The sequence below is a fragment of the Clarias gariepinus genome, chromosome 9 (genome assembly GCF_024256425.1).
Source record: "Clarias gariepinus isolate MV-2021 ecotype Netherlands chromosome 9, CGAR_prim_01v2, whole genome shotgun sequence".
Lineage (NCBI taxonomy): Eukaryota > Metazoa > Chordata > Actinopteri > Siluriformes > Clariidae > Clarias > Clarias gariepinus.
Genome location: NC_071108.1, coordinates 19,689,521 through 19,705,335, shown reverse-complemented (window position 1 = coordinate 19,705,335; position 15,815 = coordinate 19,689,521). Strand labels below are relative to the sequence as shown.

General features: G+C 38.6%; 1 protein-coding gene across 3 annotated transcripts in view; it reads right to left on the bottom strand.

The window, feature by feature from the left end:
- The window catches only part of cux2b (cut-like homeobox 2b), a 118,925-nt gene that overhangs the window by 59,471 nt on the left and 43,639 nt on the right, over nucleotides 1–15,815 (bottom strand). For 2 of the 3 annotated variants that reach the window (XM_053504873.1, XM_053504874.1), the window contains exons 2-3: nucleotides 14,652–14,762; nucleotides 12,944–12,991 (exon numbers count right to left, since the gene is read on the bottom strand). In XM_053504873.1, coding sequence (XP_053360848.1) covers nucleotides 12,944–12,991; nucleotides 14,652–14,762 — 159 coding nt within the window. Of the gene's footprint in view, nucleotides 1–12,943; nucleotides 12,992–14,006; nucleotides 14,086–14,651; nucleotides 14,763–15,815 lie in introns of those variants that run through there. The other variant, XM_053504875.1, reaches the window with a different exon arrangement.

The window sequence follows — 15,815 nt, the reverse complement described above, 5'->3', positions numbered from 1 at the left end:
CATTTCTCTTTCCTCCACAGTTATAAAGATTGTATTTGTGTTAGTGTATCCTTCCTGTCAGCGTAAGAGTGTTCATTCTCCTTTGACCTCGCTCATCAAGGAATTCTGACCCACAGAACTGCTGCTTCCTGGATGCATTTTATTTTTCAAAACATTGTGTAAACTTTATCGAATTTCTTTTTTACATTGTGTCCACAAACACAGGCAAACTGCCAAAACTACTACTTTTATAGAGATCTGCACGCCTGCTGATGATCAATTAATCAAGGTCTGATGATTAGCAGCACCTGTCTGCAACTTGTCCTCTTAAACCCTGTGGAAGCAGGAAGGGGGTACTTTGTACTGCTCGCATGGTTTTTCCTTTTCGGTTTCACTTTTGTTAAAAAAACAATAACAATGATTATCTTCTTCTTTGTCTTTCAGCTGTTCCCTTTAATTGGTCGCCACAGCGAATCATCTGCCTTCACCTAACCCTATCCTCTGCATCCTCTTCTCTCACACCAACCAACTTCATGTCCTCTCTCATTACATCCATAAATCTCCTCTTTGGTCTTCCTCTAGACCTCCTGCCTGGCAGTTCCAACCTCAGCATCCTTCTACCAATATGTTCACAATCTCTCCTTTAAACATGTCCAAACCACCTCAATCTGGCCTCTCTGACTTTATCTCCAAAACATCTAACGTGGGTTGTCCCTCTGATGAACTCATTCTTGATCCGATCCATCCTTGTCACTCTCAAAGATGCTTAAAAAAATAATGACAATGAACATATGTTGTTGTTTATCTGAGGTTGTATTTGTCTAATTCTAAGGCGCACTATGATCAGATGATTTTTATTATGTTTTTGTACAAACACAAAGAATTAAAAGGAGGGTACTTATACATGACTGCACATTCCAATACAATAAAACAAACACAAGACTAGAAAGCTCCAGATAATTTTTAAATCTCCCTAAAATGCTTACATAATTTGTAACCTGCAAAAACAATCTTTCTTCATAAACCGCAGTGAGCCTCCTCTGCCTTTGAGCGGCCTTTAAGCTTTGGTTCTACGGTAACTGGCCCTACTAGTTCCCTTAAGTACAACAATGAATAATTTATGATATTCTTATGAATGAACCTGGCCCACAGGACAACATGGGCTGATGCAAGGCATGAAGCCTGTGACAGCAAAAATGAAAGAGACAAGGAAAGTGAATTTGTGTTGGTTGCAGAATACTGATAACAGTGACATGAGATGCAGGTGTTTGTCTAACAAATACACAAAGAGCGTTTTCATGTTTTGCAATCCTGAACTGGATTTGGTGAGGCAAGGAAAGTCAAAATAGGAGATACGTGTAAGTACACATGCTTCTGCTGATATTCCCTAGACACTTCAGTGGGGAATAGGGCCTACCCTTCAAACTGCTGGCAAAATTTTTTCTCAGTATGAAATGTAATAAAACAGCTACACTGCTGACTCTCTGTGCACCTTCAGTCATACTTCACATCTCACGCCTCAGCTGTAAAGACGCACACACAAACACTTTGCCAAGGCAGGTGTTTAGACCACAAATGCCTTCAAATACACACACCATGCCGCAATGTGTGGACAAATGTAATTTCATTTAGATATTCGTGAATGCTGTGACCACACCTAGTGTAGCCCTGATGAAGCCAGCAAACATTCACCCTCTGTGGAACGTCACACATTTAACCTCTGATACCCAATTAAAAAGGAATCGCAGGAAAGCAATTATGCCCAAGCACTTTATTTGGACAATGTTTCGACATAAAGATATTGTTCGTTCCTGAAAATCCAGAGACAAAAGATGAAAGCTGGGGATATATATCCTTGAATGTACAGTAGGTCATTTATGTTGAACCTAATGATTGAAAACACATAGGTTAACAGCTAAATCAGTGAACACTGCATAGCTCAAACATTAAAGTATAAATCAGGCTGACTGTACCTAGCACTGAGGAGAGCTTAACCTGCTGAATACTGAGACCACATTAAATGAGCATCACGAGATCCCATAAGGGAAACAGTAGAAGGCATCCACAACAAAATAGCATTTGTTACATCCCTTAGGAAGACCATTTATTTCTGAAATGCTCATCCATGTCTCAAAGAAATACAGTAATGCAGGGGAATCTTGGTTCCTGTTTCATCCTGAAAAGATGTTCCCTTCTTCTCACCCACTGCACCTCTCCCTCACAGCCTCATTTTAATTAGTATTGTGCTTAATCCAATATTGAAGAGCCCAAAACTGTCAGGTCATATTATAAACAATCGGCCTGAACGCTCACGCAAATGACATTTTGTGTTGCTATCTCTACCCACAAACTGTTCCCAAGGTACTAATTGGCCTACTTTATGTTCTCAGTCTTTGAATTTCCAGTTCTTTTTTAGTTTAGGGTATTAGTCTTGACATCCATCGATCTGTAATGTGTGGCATTCTATATTTTTCCAAGAAGAGGGAAAGGAAATGATGTGAATAGGTTAACCCTTTCCCTTCCAGGTGCAGCTGACATGATGAAGATTAAGGGCTGTTTCAGCAGGTATGGTCAGATCTGCTAAAATGAAGGATTGCTTGTAATTTGAAAGGAGAATGAAAGTTCAAACACTTTGCCAGCAGCAAAGTAAGTGTAACTTTTCTCCTTGTGCATTATTTAAGATTAGCTCCATCATTTTATCAATCTATTGATCTCTCAGCAGAAAGATGAAAATGGAAAAATAATGAGTCCGATGAATGCTGTGTAAAGAACATCAATGTGCAAAATTTAATTATCTGCAGAGGAAAAAAAGTGTAGACTGTTTTCTAAAACAAAAAGAAGCTGTTAATATTTTGCCTCTCTGCATATTTTAATTACGAGATCAATCATAAGTACGTCAGCACTGCTTTTGTGAGAGAGGAGAAAATTGCAAGTCTAAATGAAAAACAATAGATTTACTTTAAAGTCGAGTCTCTTTTGATGTCTAAATTAAAATTTCAGGTACCTTTAGGAAAGGCTGCTTCAGAAAGTTGCAATATGTAATTAGTGTGTTTAGAATCTAATGAAATTACATTTCACATGCCAACATGATGTTAAATGAAATCAGTGGGACTTTACATCAGCACTGGAAATGGTGAAGAAAACTGATCAGGTCAGGTCAATTAACCGTTAACACATCACTACTTATAGTGTTCATGCAAACTTGCTGATTGTATGTTTGTTTGTTTGTTTTTTATAATAAACCATGATGATATTATAATGAACACTTGTTTACTAAACTAATCCACATTGTCTAAGCCATAGACATTTTAAGTGTTGCATTGTTGTGTAGTCCCACACCTCAAGATCTCATAATCTCAATCATATCCAATTTGGGTGCTTACTATTACCATATTCTTTAAAATTATAAAAATTATGAGCACTCTTTTACATACCTAGTGCTAGCCTGATTCTGCTTTTTAGAGAAACACATAGTGGGTTTCATGCCTACATGCCTTTTCTTATTCCCAGTCAAGTGGTGGACTTTATTTCTCTTGGCGTATCTTCGGCCAGCACACTGCCACACATTTCGCACATTTTTATTGGCTAATTTGACTTCACTCTTGCCAGTAGCTGCACACAAGCCAGAAGCGGCAGTGGCTGTTGGTCCTCCTCCATGTCCCACATCCTCCCACTAAAAGCCATGGTTGGTTCTGTCCTTCGTTCAGATTGAGAGAATTTTGGCCAAGTTTCAGGTCATCTGTTTCGCCCCTTTAAGCAAACATAAGCAAAGGCAATTCCTCCAAATGGCAAGAGCAAGGGTATTTGTTTGCGCCCCTCCATATAGTCAGCATCTGTTCTGTAAAATGAGTTAATTCATGTGTGCCAATAATCTGTGTACTGCACACAGTCTCAGTGTACATTGGCGCTATGATGTCATTCATTCATTCATTTCTACACGAACCCATTTAGTGGCCCATTCTTCCATTTTGAGACAAGGAGAGACCTTTAAACATACTATATGATTGGAGGTCCTAGTCAAAGAACTTTCATTTTACAATTGTCCAGTGTTAACAAGTTTGTGTAATTGTGCATAATTTGTAAGCTCACTGTCTATCCTGTTGGATTGCATATGTGTATGCATGTGTGTTTGTGTATGTGTGTGTGGGTGGGTGTGTGTGCATGTGTGCGTACGCGCGTGTGCGTCCCATGTGCTTTGCATAAGCTGTGTGCACAAACAAGCGTAACATTTGCACAGCAGTGGTGTCACTCAGGCACGGTGACTCTCAAGCTCAGGACTGTCAGGATGCTAAAAATTAAACCTTTCGTCAACAATGCAAGCAAAATGCTCCGACATACATCAATTCCACCTGTCTAAAAATAATGGCCGCACATACAGGATTATCTTTAAGGATTACTTTGGTATTCTTATATATTATTTATACAGTGGGAACAGAACTTTGGACCCCCTGCAGATTTTGTAAGTTTGCCCACTTGCAAACAAAATGGTTTAATTTTTATCATAGGTTTATTTTAAAGGATAGAGAAAGAATATCAACCATACATTCAGAAGAAGCACATACAATACAAAGATTATTAATTAATTTGCATTTCAATGAGTAAAATAAGTATTTAATCCCTAAGCTAAACATGCCTTAGTATTTGGGAAAGAAACCGTTGCTGGCAAGCACAGAGGTAAGATGTTTCCTGTAGTTGGTTTCCAGGGCACCAGGGCTGTATCCTTTAAAATTAATCTCAGGAGAGATTTTGGTTGACTGATCTTTACGGTTCTTCTCTAAAATCCTAAAGGTTTTTTGCCTGTCACTTGGCAACTTAAAGTTTTAGCTCCATTCATAAATTTTCTATAGGATTAAGGTCTAGAGGCCACTTCATGACCTTAAATGTGCTTTTTCTTAAGGCACTCCTTTGTTGCCTTCGTGGTATGTTTTGGGTCACTGTCATGCTGAAAGACAAACGCATCTTCAGGAGGTTCTTATCCAATATTTTACAATACATGACCCATTGGCCCCTCAATGTAGCACAGTCAGCATGTACCTTTAGCAGAGAATCAGCTCCAAAGAATGATGTTTCCACCTCCATGCTTGACTGTAGGGATGGTGTTTTCGGGGACATCGCATTTTTCTTCCTCCAAACACGGCAAGTCGATTTGATGCCAAAGAGCTCAATTTTGGTCTCATCTGATCACATCACTTTTTCCCAATCCTTCTCCAAACCATTTAGATTGGTATTTTAGATTGGAACACTGGCAAACTTTAGACGGGCCTAAAAGGACAAACCTTCCTGGGGAGAGGGACCTTGCAGCGCTAAGAGATTTCAATTCATGGTGGCGTATTGTGTTACCAGCGGATTGTTTGGTGACTGTGATCCCAACTGCCTTGAGTTATCTCTAACAATTCTCTTCTTCTCACCAAGCTTCTTGCTGATTGTCTTGTAGCCTACTTCAGCCTTGCAGGTCTACAGTCTTGTCCCTGACGTCCTTTGACAGCTCTTTGGTCTTGCCCACGGTGGTGAGGTTTGAATAAAAGATAGAGAGGCTCTGTTGCCTGGTGGCTTCTATACACATAACGAGTGTATAAAAATTCTTAAATTAATCTGTGTTAAAATTTAATTATACCACTTTAGTGATGTTATTTCCCAGTAAAAATGTTTAGTTTAGCTTTTTTAATTTTTCTCTTGTGGTTTTGGTGCATGTGTTTGTTTGCATTGAGTAAGTATTATTATTATATTATTAATATTATTATTATATATTGTTAGTAGTTAATTTTAAAGTAGATTATTAAATCCGGTGTTAATGCTGTTGAATACTTTATATTATTTATGTATTAAAGCTGTTGATGTAAATAATTGGTTTATAATTGGTTACTGAATTTCAAAAATATAAACTTCAAGTTTACACTTTCTAAATAGAGAAAACGCTGTATTACAGTGTGCTATAGTTAATTGGAATTGTTAAGACATGACGTACTATAGTGTATTTCGTGAGAAAGTTCTTGAGAGTTAGCGAGAAAAATCAGGAAGAACTCTCTACAGTTGAGCAGGTGTCTCCCATGAGGCTCTGCTATTAAAACTAAGACAAGAGGAATTTAAGCACCTCTTTTCATGACAAGCGGCCAACAAGGTATTTTGTTATTGTAAAACCTCTCGCGGTTTATGTTTGCATGTGCCTTGTATTTGTATAGATCATGCATAAAGAAGGGGGAAAATACCACAGTGTGTTCTGCTGCCCTGTGATACAGGATGACAAGCAGTTCAAAAAAGATGTGGTTAGCTGACTTTGTGTGTTTTGGAGGAAGCATGTAATACACATCCTTCCCTAATTCGGCTTTGTACAGTAGTTGTTGTATGAAGGTGGCAGGGGCAGCTCAGTGGTTTAGGCATTGGACTACTGATCGGTACATACCCTGGCACCACCAAGTTGCCACTCTAGGGCCCTTGAGCAAGGTCCTTAACTAATAAGTCTTAACTAAGGTCCTTAATTAATAAGTCATTATGAAATAAGGGTGTCTACGTTACACATCAGACAGCTAAAATGTGTTGGTGGGCCAAGTGGAAAGAAATGCAGATTTTAAAACAGAAACCTACATTTGAGCTATGGAGCATTTCAGTCCATTACATCTTCCTCACACTAACACAACATATCTGAGCCATATGTTTAGCGGACTGCATTTGAGATATGTACTGTAAAGGCTACTGTACTTCATATATCACCTCACTGTCACAACTATCATTGACTAACTAGTTCAGAAACTCTTTAGTACAGATTAGAAACAGAGTACGTATATATTAATAATACTAGCAGTAAACAGGGTGATTAGATGAAATACATGTGATTTGTGCACATGTATTACAGTGCATGCGCTGGCTTTGCTAATATTCGCTGCTTCAGCCCGTACCATAACTCTGGATGGGGGTTTTATTAAAAGCAATATAACAGATGGCACTGCACTGTAGCTCCTGGCCTCAAAAAGTACATGTGTGAACCCTTTTCCACAAGGGAAGGCTAAATGAGAGGACAAGCAAGAGAGAAGAAGAAAAGTGTGAGTGTGTATGTAAAGAGGGCTGAGATTGGGTTCACAGACAGTAAGAAATCATGTCTTTCTCTCACCAAGTAAAGTTTTCCCTGCAGAAGAGGAAACATCACTGCGTTTACACATGCAGAACACGTGATAACGCCAGAGAGGAGAGTCCCACCTTTTTATATCAGCTCAGTGGGTAGCACTCACCACTTTGACAGGAATAGATAATGGGCCACCTGCTTGTGGCCATGTACTAATGCTAATTCTAATGTATCAGGGACAGAGAGCGAGCACCACATTAACATTCACACTATGACTGGCAGAGAAAAAAGGTGGGATAAGATATACATGTCATACCACACCTATAGGAGGTGTCTGATTAAAAGGTTTCTACACTTCTGAAAAAAATCTAAATTGGAAGCAATAAAGAGGAGGTACACAATGCTGGTAGTGGTGAGACATACTGTATATTGGTAATGAGAATTGCAGATCACATTTTTTTCCTCTCACAGTTTTTCAAATACTGCTCCTTGGCTAAACAAAACTACAAAGTTGAACAATGTTACTTGTTCAGATCTGGGATAAAAAATAGTACAAATCTTATTTCCAAAACTTGGTCACCAGAACAACCATACATAACAACAATGATTACACTCATGCAAATCGGTCAAGCCTTACCCAAGTAACACATTCAGCTACTAGTCAAACATGGTGGCTCAATAGGGTTTCCTGTTTTGCTTAATGAATTGTTTTTGAAGGCGACATAGTGGTGTAGTGGTTAGCACTGACGCCTTGCACCTCCAGGGTCTGGGCTCGATTCCCGGCCAGGTTCAATTCCCATCTCTGTGTGCATGCAGTTTGAATGTTCTCCCCGTGCTTGGTGGGTTTCCTCCGGGTGCTCAGGGTTTATTCCCACAGTCCAAAGATATGCAAGTTAGGATAATTGGCATTTCCAAATGCCTGTAGTGTATGAACGAGTGCGTGTGTGTATGTGTGCCCTGCGATGGATTGGCACCCTGTCCTGGGTGTACTCTGCCTCATACCCTCATAAGTCTCCTGGGAAAGGCTCCAGGCCCCTCGCCACTCTGAATACAGAATAAATCGCTTTAGACGCTGAGTAAGTGAGTGATTTGTTTTGCTATTTTTCAGTTTGCATGACTTGTCTTTTTAGATGTCATTTTAAAAATAATGTACAATATTGACTGTAGACAGTCAGGCCAATAAGTACTTGGACAATGACAATTTTTGTAATTTCGCACAAATCAAGATCTGATTGAAATGTAGAATTTCATTCTTATTTAAGAATTTCTGTTGTTTGTTTAAACAGTCACTTCTTTTTCACAGGCTCAAAAGTACTTGGACTCTGATTGAAGTAGTTTCTTGGCCAGTTGTGGCCTGTTTCCTGATTATTTAATGACAGATTAAGGAGGTAAAAGTTGTGGAGGTGATAGAAATTCAACTGTTTGAATGTAAGCAACCAAAGACTTTCTTTAGTTCTGATAACATTGAGTCAGTCACTTGACCTTAACCCAATTGAGAATGCATTTTACTTACTGAACATAAAACTGAAGACAGAAAGACCCACAAACAAGCAGAAAGAGCAGTATAGGCCTGAAAAAGCATTTCAGCATGTGGGTCAATGTGGTGATGTCCGTGGGTCCCAGACATTATGTGGTCATTGGCCACAAAGATTTTGCATCCAAGTATTAAAAATAATGCTTATATTTTTAATTATGTTTGCTTGTTTACTTACTTTTTCAGAGGGTGAAAATGGCAGGCTTTTAAAAAATGGCTTTGATTTCGAAACAGTTATTGTAATACAAGTCCTTGAATTAAAGCTGGAAGTCTACATTTCGATTGGATTCTAAGTGCTTCATTTCAAATCCATTGTAGTGCTTTACAGAGGGAAAAATACAAAAACTGGGTCGCTGTCCAAATATTTATGGACTGTACAATTATCCTATACAATACAGTGATAATGTATGTAAGTTGTTATGCCCACCACTGCTGTACGACATTACTTTAGAAAGATTCTTATTAATTCTGAAAGCATTTATAGTTCAATATGCATTTATAAAAATGATTGTATAAGACATTTTTTGTATTTGTTTATTTTGCTGCCGTTCACCATTATTTTGGCCCATTAATAGATGATCGTTAATCCCATAATTCAGTACTACATCTGCAAGTTCCGCCAGTTAGTTATATAAAACACCATACCTTATACACTTCTTTGAGAAACTACTCACACTGTTCTTCTTTAGGACTCATCCAGCAGCTCATCCACCTCATATAAGGCGCGCCATGGTTCAATTCCCAAATAGGCGTGTTAAAGGTGAGTGAATGAAAAGTGTTCCTGTCTCTAACAGGCACTGAGCTATAACACTGCTCCACAGCCTTTAGGAAAATTAGCCTGAGCTTTACGACTGCCGGAACCATGAGCCCGTACAAATCGGCCTAGCCAAAAGCAGTTGCTCGAACAGATATATAATTACACCTCCCTTCATAAAAACTAAGGAGGTTGGTGACAATGCGCTCTTTTTTTCCCTCTACTTCTCACACATAGCACAACCATAATTAATTGCCATCCCTTTACTCTCTGATTTATTCCTCGATTCATAACATATTTATACATCCAAGATGAATTATCATTTCCTTCAGGAATTAATCAAAAGAAGGCAGGAGGAAGCGGCCCGCTCTTGTCATGGAATGATCAAAGACAGAGAGACTTCACCTAGAGCAAGGTCTGAACAGACGACACTGATCAGTGCTAGCAGTGTTATGTACACCACAAAATTTCCACACTAGTCTTTAGTCTAAACGACCAACGTCCTCCTCAAATTCACTTTGTATCAAGAATAATCAAAGTGTGTTTGTTTATTGAACGTGAAAATTAAATGTTTGTCATTAATATATGATTATAGATATTTTAAAATGACTTTTTGTTCTACATGTTTTTGTGCATGTTCCTTTAATTGTTTCTGTTTGTCCCTTATTTTGTTTTAATGCTAATATTTGTTTCCTCAGTAAACCGAAGTTAAAAGGCTTCATTTTACTGATGTGTTTGTTTAATGAATGTGTTGATGTGCAAAAAATATCTTTAGCCATATATTAAATATTCACCATAGAAAGCAGTTTTAAAAGATAGTTACACCTTAAAGTAAAAAAAAAAAAAAGCTAGGGCCTTTGTGACCTAGAAAACAGGTGTTTTATGCAGAATCGCCGTAAGCAGGCAGGTTTGGCTGGACGAGATAAATGGCAGGGCTGAGTCTGCATGCGAAGACAGCTGGATTTTGTACCTCTCTGCCTGATAATGAGCGGAGATGATGATTTCTGGGCTGCAGGGGTTAATGGCACGAAACCGAACAGAGCCGCTAATTACACGTTACGAACTATTTATCAGAATCTCCATCTGCGCTGCGCCACAACTCTCATTGTGCACGCTAAATTACTCCTTGGATTATCTTTGTAAAGCAAGTTTCCATAATTAGGGCCCTGCACTGATGTTTTCTCTTTCTGAACACCAACAGACAACGAGGGAGAGAGGAAGAGAGACAGAGAGAAAGACAGTGAGAAAAATTAGCTGACTGGTTAATTTGGGCCTGACATTTCAAACCGGCGACACAAAGGCACCTCACACACTTCTCCGGGCCTCCTCTTGGCAACATGTACTTCGCAAACTCTGTGCTATTCTGAAAGGTGAGTGCTGGGTGCAATTTGCTCACTGCTCTCAAAGTTAGGGGAAAAAAAACTGCCATCAAAAGTAGCAAGTGTACAAAGTTCTAATGATGAAAAATTCAGCCTGAAAAGCCAGGAGGTACGCCTCACACTACCTCGCTTCTTCCTTGTAAAAATTTATTAAAATTACCTTTATTAGAAAACACTCTTCATTATAAAACCAAAAAGCTCTGCCGGTCTCCCGGGACCATGGGATTAATAAGGACAGAGATGTATTTTAAGACGTAAACTCGGCTCCTCACTGTCCTTAATCTCCTTTCCACTTCACAGGCCAAATTAACACCTCTCTCAGGCTCTGATGGGACCTCGTTAGCTTGCTTCCACCCAAAAAGGAGAAGGAATAAAGAAAGAATAAGGCAAAAGTAGAGGAAGGAGGGGAAAAAGGAACTGAAGCGACCAATGACATCCACCAGCTCTGGGATTAAACCTTGGTGCGAGTGAACACTTCAGGAATCTAGGTCAGCAGCGTGTTCCTAATCAGCTGGCTGGTTAATGATAATTAGTAGGCGAAGCAGTGCATAGAAGGAGGGGAGGGACATGGTGAAATGAAACAGAAAAGGGAAAGAAGAACCTGTCGTGTTGCAAACACTTCAAAAGGAGTGTACTTTCTCTTTAAAAAAGTGGCACAGCAAGGGTCCAGGGATCGCCAGGGACATGGTGAAAGTGCAGCGCTAGGTATCAGTAAGCAGACGAGCCATGTATATTCACGCAGACACACAAGCACATTCACTGTTTGCACATACAAACCACCTGCAAGAAGGAGGAGCACTGCATCTCTGCATGCTCTCATTAACCACACAGAAACAGAGGCACAGTTTCAAGCCTTATTGGTTTTAATTGATACAAACCTAAATGAAAAAATAGACATGTTCAAAGTTAGTAGCTCCTCATTTAATGATATGCGTTTTTGTGTAAATACATAATAAAAATTATCCGATCATAACAATATTAAGCAAAGACGGCCTCAGACGAATAACTGTTGCAGTAACTGTTGGCACAAATCAATCTGGACGGGGTTATAAAACCCTTTTTTAGGCAGCCAATTGAAATGTTGAGAGCATAAGGTGGGACCTTACGAGAGCTGTGCATATGTGAATTCCCAAAAACCTCAATTAACTGAAGCAATGTTGGAAATAAGAATCATCCAAAATTGTTCCACAACAATGTAAAAGAATTATGGTCATAGAGGAATTGATTACTTCAAGTTATTGCTGCTAAAGGTAAATCAACACAGCTATTGGCTCAGTACCGGCCATGTTTTTGTCTGTTTAGTTTTTTTTTTTTTTAGGTTCATTTTGGTTAAAAAATAATGGCATGGTAAAGAAAAGGTGTTTTTAGGAACCTGGTTCTCATCCATTGTCAAAATATTGTTTTGCCACAAACAGACTGCAGACACTTTTTAGGTGCTCTTGTTATGACCAAAGGTTTTCAAAGCCAGCTGTGAATCGCTATCCCATACCTGCCCTACACACCACTGCTAAATTTAGCTTCATCTCCGTCTGGCGTAGTACTGAATCACGTCTTATGAGTGAAGTGAGAGGGCTGGAAACATATTTGCAGTATCGTTTCAATACGCCTGTGCTTTGTGGAGCATGGAGCGGGCTCGCAAATATGATTTATGATCTTCATGTAATGGTTGGAGCAGTGGCTTTTCGGCAGAGATCAGATGACTCTCTCAACAGGGAGCATGTCAGACGAGCGGCACAGAGCATACCATCACATAAAAGGAAGATAGAGAGATAGCAAGAGAGGAAGCCAGAGAAGGGGGGGGGGCGTCTAAGTGAGAGAGAGATATTTGCAGGCAGACAAAGGCCCTGATACTTCAGCATGTTAATGGAGAGGAGATGTTGCTCAAGTCTGCCGGTAAAATGATACCAGTCAATAAGAAAGTGAAATGCGGATGACGTTATGCTCCCGGCAAGAGGTTTGCTAAATAGCAAATGCTGCTAATTCTCATCATCATTGCTATTAAAAAAAGGAAAGAAAACTGCTGTTTAACCTACAGTATTGAATTCACTCCTACAGAGTTTATTTTGAGTGGGATCAAATGAACACTGAGGATCATTTGTTTAACACCATGGGAGTGATTTTAGAGCAACGTTCTATTCAGATTTGTACACCGATTGTTCTGTATAGTTCTGAGTGGAGCCACAGTGTTATGTCATTGTACTAAACTGCAGTGTGGTAACGTGCGTATGAGACTGACTGACCTGGGCTTGGAAACTCTTGAGGACAGGAGCAACCATCTCCCGCACTTCCTAAAAAAATAAAATAAAATAAAAAATTGTTAATACAATTTGGTAAAAGAATTAGAAATATGATCTAAAAATAACATTGCACAAAAAGTATTTTATATTGAGCCTTTAAAGTGATATTCAGTGAAATATGCACTAGTCTTTGATTGCTTGCTACACACATGTACCAAAATGGATCAATCAAAGGATTAAAAAGACAAGCAAGGAAAAATGCAAAAATGCATTCCACAAATATTTAGAAAAAATAGTGCCCTGGGGGAAAGATGTTGTGAATGTGTAACTAAATTTTGTACAATTGATTATCAATGTGTACGAGTTTGAAAGGATAAAAGCTTGGAGTTTTCCCGACATTGAGAAATGTATGCTTTTTTCATATCTGGTTAAGTAAACTGATTTTTGCAACCCAAAGCAACGGTAGTCTGAAAAATGTTTTTACATTTGTGTAGGTTCTGAAATGTACCAACATGCTTCAATATATTTATGAATATTTTTAAAAATCTTTTACAATCTTTTTGACTACAAAGACATGTGATTTATCATCCTGAAACCTGGCTTGAGCAATATCTGAAAGATAGCAGATACATGTGGAGACGCAAAATCAATAACCTACAATATCAGACCAACTGATCACTTTTGCGAAAGATTTTCTATAAATAGTGATTGATTTCAGTTACAAAAGATCCATTGCGCTATGACCTTCGAAAGTATTGAATTTTGGTACTATAGTCAATTTGGAAATATTGAAAGACTCTGATGTGAAAAACTTACTCCAAAACTGTTTTGTGCTGCAACATAACATTATGCTGGATTTTTTGGACCAACCTAAAGTAAATGCTTCGCCTGACACTGCTTTAAAATGTATTTTATTTATAAGAAATTTCTATACATGTTTTTTTCAAGTTTCCGTGGATAAGTTTGCAACTGATTCAAAAGTAAATATAAAAGGTTACATATTGCTAAAGAATGTGTTCATCTCCATTAAAGGAAAAAAAAAAAATCAGTACGATACAAGACTTACACTCGAAAGTATGCCAATCCTGTAAATCCTGATTGTCACTGATGACATTTGTGTCAAGTGGTGTGCAAATTAGGCTTTGCTGTTTCAAGCCTGGAGAATTTGATGGAGGTTAATGTTGAAGCTTTAAACGTCTTTAAGCACAGTCAGGGGAAAAAAGGTCTGTTAACGAGGAAAAATGTAAAATGTCAGTGCTTATATAATGAGAGGTGCATGACATGCCTTTTTTGCCTCCTCACCTTTACCTGAGAAGAATCAGTGACTTCAATAAGGATTAAAATTAGAAGGAGAAAATGGGGAATCAGAGGAGAGAGGCCAAAGACTGAAAAAGTGAAACAGAAATGGGAAGTGTTATCTTTTTAGATGACTGCCTGGTTTTATTTAAAAAGTTGTGCTTTGACTGTTCTGAGAAGTGTATCTAGTATGTGTATTTTTTTTTTTAGAAGTGGTATGTACAGTATGGTGCCCTTTGCCATCTCACAAAGGATACAGAGGCTCCATACACTTGGACCAATGATTACCACTGGTAGTGAAAAAGCGTGAGGAATTTGGCATTTATGATGTAACATTAAAACAATTAAGGATTTTAAAAAAAGTAAAATTCTGAAAAAGGCAATACGATACAAAAGAGACGGCTTTCTAACTCACCTCAGGGACATTTTTCTTGAACTCACGGCTCAGCTCCAGCACGTGCTTTTGGGAGTGCTCGCTCTCTTCCTGTCGCCCAGCCAGTTGTGCCGCCACTGAATTTAGCTCCCTCTATAGAGACAGAGAAATAAACAGGGGGAGGGGGGTGCACGTTAGAGAGCACTGCCAACAGTTATAAACACAGCTTAGTGCGTACATAAATAAATATACACTGCTGAATATTAACAGTGTAATCCTTCATGATCTGATAGAAAGCAACTGCTTACCATAAGACCCAGGCCCATAAATAATTAAACCAAAATAAATCCAATGCCTACAGTTGCAGAAGGCCTTTTAGATAATCAGTATCAGAAGTAATCAATATCTCTGCAACAGCCATGGGACTATAACAGAGAAAGGGAGAGAGAGAGAGAGAGAGTGAGAGAGAGAGAGAGAGAGAGTGAGTGAGTGAGATGGGGGTGGGGTAGGGGGGCGTAGCTACATCACATATTGATCTCACGTCGATACAATCGGAATCATACAGTGCCATCCAAACATATATTCAAGCATAATGTATGCACAGTAGATTACATACAATAATAATTAAACAACAATCCCTTTCCCTCTACACTGTCCGAACTCCAACTCTGATCATCTAATTGAAGTTTATGGAGACAATCCCTCATGGCATCCTCCAAATCAAGCAGCCATGATCAATCATCCAATTTCTCCATCTGCTCTGTGCAAGCCAGCAGACCACTTTGTGCTCTCTCTCTCTCTCTCTCTCTCTCTTCATACTGTCAAAGGTCTTTTTGCTCGACCACTGTAGAAAAATCAGAAAAGAAATGACTAAAAAGAAAAAGGGAAGCATTTCAATTACTGTATCAAAATCATACATGACATGGAAAATTAAAATTCACTAGGTTTTAATTAATCTGCAGTCTTACTTAAAAGCAATTTAGAAAATTATCTAAGGGGAGAAAAATCCTGAGGACAAAAATGGATAATAGCTCTGGATTTGAAATAATGTGCTTAAGGACAAAAAAAAAAATCCAATTCATGTCACACTTCATTAAATTAGGTTTTGTTATTAACATTAAAGAGGGCCAATTTTGGACAACATTTGAAATTTGTTTTTTAGTTTTGTCAATGAATTAGACTTGCGTTACTTTATTTATTCTAAAG